Genomic DNA, 5,597 nt, shown 5'->3' with positions numbered 1-5,597 from the left:
TCACCGTTATAGTTATGTTACTATAGTTAATTTATAGGCGCAGGAGTGGCTGTATGGTAAGTAGCTTGCTTACCAACCACATGGTTCTGGGTTCAGTCCCACTGTGTGGCACCTTGGGCAAGTGTCTTCTACTATAGCCTCGGGCTGACCAAAGCCTTGTGAGTGGATTTGGTAGACGGAAACTGAAAGAAGCCCGTTGTATATATGTATATATATATATTTGTGTGTATATGTTTGTGTGCCTGTGTTTGTCCCCCCAACTTCGCTTGATAACCGAGGCTGGTGTGTTTACATCCCCGTAACTTAGCGGTTTGGCAAAAAGAAACCGATAGAATAAGTACTAGGCTTACAAAGAATAAGTCCTGGGGTCGATTTGCTCGACTAAAAAGGCGATGCCCCAGCATGGCCGCAGTCAAATGACTGAAACAAGTAAAAGAGTAAGAGAGTAAAGAGTAAAAGAGTAAAGAGTAAAAGAGTATAACTTGACCCTTTCAGGGTCAATAAAATAAGTACCAGTTGAGCACTGGAGTTGATGAATTCAACTCAACACTTTCCCAGAATCACTGAGTTATAAAAATTATATTATTATAAAATTAAACCATCAATTTAAGTCACCATCATACTTATGTTACTATAGTTAATTTATCATAACTTGCTACTGAGCCATCTCTAATCCGACAGATTATTTATTTATATTCACAATAATTGTTCAAGATTATAAGGCATTGAGCTGACAGCATCATTAACATGCCAGGCAAAATGCTTTGTGCCTTTACATTCATGTCCAAATTCCATCAGGGTCAACTTTGCCTGTCATTCTTTTAGGGTCGATAAAATAAGTACCAGCTGAGCACTGGGGTCGATGTAATCGACTCAACACCTCCCACTGAAATCGTTGGCCCTAAGCCAGAATTGAAAACAAAGATTGCATCCTTAATGATATACCACTGAATATCAGCGGGCAGTTTGTCTTCTCCCATATCTCCGTATGGGATATCTTTAACAGTATATGGGATATCTGTAATAGTATTGTCTAACTATGAAATTTATTCATCTGTAATGAACGTTTCTTGTCAAATTGCTCCATCCTTATATATTAATAGTACTGTGTCTGTCTCTATCCATGCATCTATCCATCCATGTGTTCATCATTTATCTGTCCATCTGCCTGTTTGTATGCCTCTCTGTTTATCTATCTATCTCTTTGTCTATCTATCTATCTATCTATCTATCTACCACCTGTCTATCTGTCTATCTATCTATCTATCTATCTATCTATCTATCTATCTGTCTGTCTATCTTTCTATCTACTGCCTGTCTGTCTGCCTATCTGTCTATGTATCTCTCTCTCTCTCACACAGTCTGTATTATTGCTTAGGAAGGACTCAGTAATCTCACTCACTTTCTTCTCATTCTGCATTATTCATTCCTTTAGTGACCATTATTTACTAGTTCTTACTTATCCATTACTATGGTAACATTTCTGTTATATTTATATCTTGTAGGTGAGCTTGTTAGACAGCATCATTACTTTATGCCTTAAATAGCTCCACAACTTATTATTATCTGCTTTCTATTCTTAAAGGGAAGATGACAAGGAAAAGGAAGCATCTAAAAGTGAAGCAGGAGCTGAAGATATAAAGTAAGTTTCTGTTTGTATTGCAGTTATGATTGATTTTAATATGATTACAGCTGAGTGACTGATCTATATATATATATATATATATATTGATAGGAAGGACAACAAAAGAAAGAGACCTTGATATTATGTAAATAGAGGAATTTATCTGTAAAAATATGTGACACTTATTCGGTAGCCATGGTTGGTCAGAAAGTTATCAGTTGGTTTCACATTTTTTATTGCTCTTACCACATAACCTCTTTAGTAATGGAGGTAAGAATACAGTCTTAATAAGCTTGATGGTGAGAAAAGACCTCTGAAATGAAATTCTTCTTGGTGAAAACCCTTTCTGGGAAAGACAAAGTTATCTTCCTTTGAATGGTTCCAGTTGTGTCTGAAAAGCGACAATTTATGTACGGTTTCAGTTCACTAGTCAGCAGGCAGGGAGGCCCGCATTTCTAACATAAATTTTTTATCATGAGGGCACTGACTAGACATTTCACTTTTTGAATTCAAAAACTGGATCAATAAAACATTTTAGGATACTTACCCTCTTGGCCTTGCAAAGTTTGCATCAGCAATTCCCATTGAAGTATAGTCCTGGCTGTTGCAGGAGCTTCCATTTAATTCTGTATGGCATTCCTTCTTTTAAACACCATATGCAGTTGGCAAAGATGTAACCTTCCACCTCTCTGGGATTCTAAAAGAGGACCTATGGTTATTCAGTTGCAGTTTAAAATGGCTCTCCATTGCTCCAGCTGTGTATTTCTGTGTATGTGTCCTTAAATTGTTGGTGCTGCTGCTGTCATTGCTGCTGTTACAGCCATACACCACCTTTGCTTCATAGAGCACAGCCATGGAGTTGCACTGACCACCTACAGGGCACTCACTGTTAACCCTATACGAGCTTCTTGCCTCTAAGCTGGGTTTAGGGGCAGCCACTAAAATCTTTTTTACGCTAGACTCACAGCTGCATGAAACCCTTAATTTGTGTCTATCAAATAACCGTCTGTACCTGTGGGATTAAGCAAGTTTTGACAACTAATTATATACGTTTATTATAAACATAATAAATAATAGATGTTTAAATTTGCAACAATTGTTTCACTAGAAATCTTTATTTAATGTAGTCATAATAGATTACATCATCATCATCATTGTTTAACGTCCATTTTCCATGCTGGCATGGGTTGGACAGTTTGACTGAGGTCTGGAGAGCCAGCAGCTGCACCAGGCTCCAATCTGATCTGGCAATGTTTCTACAGTTGGATGCCCTTCCTGACACCAACCACTCCGAGAGTGTAGTGGGTGTTTTTTACGAGCCACTGGCACAGGAGCCAGTCAAGTGGGCCTGGCATCGATCACATTTGGATGGTGCTTTTTACGTGCCACCAGCACAAGAGCCAGTCAGTGGGTACTGGCATTTGCCACAGTCAGCTGGTGCTTTTTATGTGCTACTGGCATGGGAGCCAGTCAGTCAGACCTGGAATTGACCATGTTTGGATGGTGGTTTTTATGTGCCACCAGCACGGGAACCAGTCAGAGGGCACTGGCCACAGCTACGATATTGGTTTTACTTGACTCAACAGGTCTTCTTGGGCATATCATATCACTTGACGCATCAGAGGTATTCTTAACAGGGCCAATTATACTTCAGTGAAGAACTGGCAGAATTGTTAGAATCCTGGGTAGAATGCTTAGCAGAATTTTATCTATCTTTACATTCTGAGTTCAAATTCCGCTGAGGTTGATTTGCCGGTCATCTTTTCAAAGTTGATAAATAAGTGCTAGTTACTCACTGGAGTTACTGTAACTGGCTAGTCTCTACCCCAAATTTCAAGTCTTGTGCCTATAGCTGAAAGGATTATTTATTATACTTGTGCCAAACCAAGAGTTCCCCTATTGTTGGTAAATAACTGGAATCGAGAATTACTACACAGCAGCATCCAGTTTGTATAATTGGTGTCTATGTTGATGGACTATTTTGCTGTTTGCTCTGTGTGACTTTATCCAGCCAATTGGTGGCATTCTACACCCTGATGTCCCTCAATTCTTAAGGAATCCTTTTAACTGGACATCGGGAAATGTTATTTTACTTGGGAACAGGTGATAGATGGTAAGAGGAAGGGTGCCCAACTAGAAAATCTGCCTCAGCAAGTTTCATCCAACTCATGCAAGCTTAGAAAAGTGGGATGATGATAATGATGGTACTTGCCATGTAGTAGCAGGTTTGATTCTAAAGCACTAAATCTTCTGTTATGGCCTCTGATTGACTAATGCTTAGGCTGTGGAAGTTGGTAGACAAAGGAACTGTCAGTTAGATCGACAAACATTATTTCTGTATGTGATACATCTGTATATGCTCTTTATGTCATTCTGCTATTTATTGTTGAAGGGAAGCTGACCAGAAATAGTAATTAAGTGAAACTGACATGGGTGCTGAAGAAATTTCAGATGAGCAGCAAATTTCTGGTTTGTATTATTGTATCATGATTATGTTCTCAGTTGTATGACCGAGTGGGGTGTGTGGCTTAGTGGTTAGGGGTGTTGGACTCATGATTGTAAGATTGTGGTTTTGATTCCTGATCTGGGAGATGTGTTGTGTTCTTGAGCAAAGCACTTTATTTCAGATTGCTCCAGTCAACTCAGCAAAAATGAGTATTCCTGTGATGAACTAACATCCCATCCAGTGGGAAATATATATTCCAGAGAATCTAGGAAACTATCCCCATGGGTCTATATGATTTGTGCTGGAACTTTATCCTTTTTTGTGTGACTGACATTTTACTGGAGCTTTGTCTTGATGTTGTAGTAATGTTATGGCATAATATTGATGTGTTTAGGTGTTTGCGGATGATTTCAACATGTAATTATTTTAGTCTTGTGGTTGTGTTAGCATTCTGATATTATTAATAATGTATTTAGATCAGGCATGAGCAAAATTTTTCAACAAGCAGGCTGCATGAGACATGAAACATCATCATCTGATGGGTTACACTACTAAAAAAAAATTCAAGTTCATTTTCCATTGGTGTGCCACTCAGAAAGTCACTAGGGCCACACTTTGGCCATGGCTGGTTGAAATGCTTGTCAGTAGTTTAACATGTTGTAAGACAAAACTTGGTGGTTTGGTATTGTGGATGTCCTGATATGCCTGGTGATTTTTAAGTGATCAGGCATACAGTTTCAGAAATTGTGTGCACTAGAGGTAACTGCAAACATAGTCTGTTGGTTTTCCTTACTTATTTTGAAAGACACCATGTTAGTTTAATGATGACAGTTTTTTTACATTTTGCAGGATTGATGAACAGACCATAGAACTGCCATTTTGCATTCTTCGCACCAAAAGCTGTTTGCTGATCAACATTATATTGTTTTGTTTGCTTTGTTTATTTTTATATACTGGAAAATTCTTTAAGCCATCAAGAAATGTTTCCTTTTTTTTTCATGATGGAGACTTGTTTTAACCTTTACGAATACTGTGTACATTGCTTGACAGGATGAAAATTCTAGAGAAGAATTTGCGTTCATAAAACATATATGTAGATGTATGTGTACACAGACACAGACACACAGACATACACACACACGCACACACACACATACATACACACACATGGATGCGTATGTTGTAATATTACCACACACAAACACACTCACATGCAATCATGTAAACACACATGCACACATATATGCATACACGTTTTGATATAAACATACATACATACATACATACATACATACATATGCATACATTTTATATAAACACCACAGTTTCCTCTAGAATTTCCGTCATATCGATCCATGTATACAGTGTTCTCATACATTTATACACTCATCACACACACATACAGATATCTACTCATAAATACATAGAAGCAATCCTATATTCACAGACAAGTATCATACAAACACTTGTGTGTATGTATGTATATATATATATATATATATATATATATATATACACACACACACA

At 37.8% G+C, this 5,597-nt stretch overlaps 1 protein-coding gene across 1 annotated transcript in view; it reads left to right on the top strand.

The window, feature by feature from the left end:
- Positions 1-5,156, top strand: part of LOC106880245 (dynein intermediate chain 3, ciliary) — a 61,195-nt gene extending 56,039 nt beyond the window's left edge. The window contains exons 14-16 of the mRNA XM_052967807.1: positions 1,586-1,642; positions 4,017-4,093; positions 4,920-5,156. Of these exons, the coding sequence (XP_052823767.1) occupies positions 1,586-1,642; positions 4,017-4,035 (76 nt within the window). The 3' untranslated portion in view covers positions 4,036-4,093; positions 4,920-5,156. The remainder of the gene's footprint in view (positions 1-1,585; positions 1,643-4,016; positions 4,094-4,919) is intronic.
- The last annotated feature ends 441 nt before the right edge of the window (positions 5,157-5,597 follow it).

The sequence above is a fragment of the Octopus bimaculoides genome, chromosome 5, assembly GCF_001194135.2.
Source record: "Octopus bimaculoides isolate UCB-OBI-ISO-001 chromosome 5, ASM119413v2, whole genome shotgun sequence".
Classification (NCBI taxonomy): domain Eukaryota; kingdom Metazoa; phylum Mollusca; class Cephalopoda; order Octopoda; family Octopodidae; genus Octopus; species Octopus bimaculoides.
The sequence above is the reverse complement of the archived record's forward strand: the minus strand, read 5'-3'. Positions and strand labels throughout refer to the sequence as shown.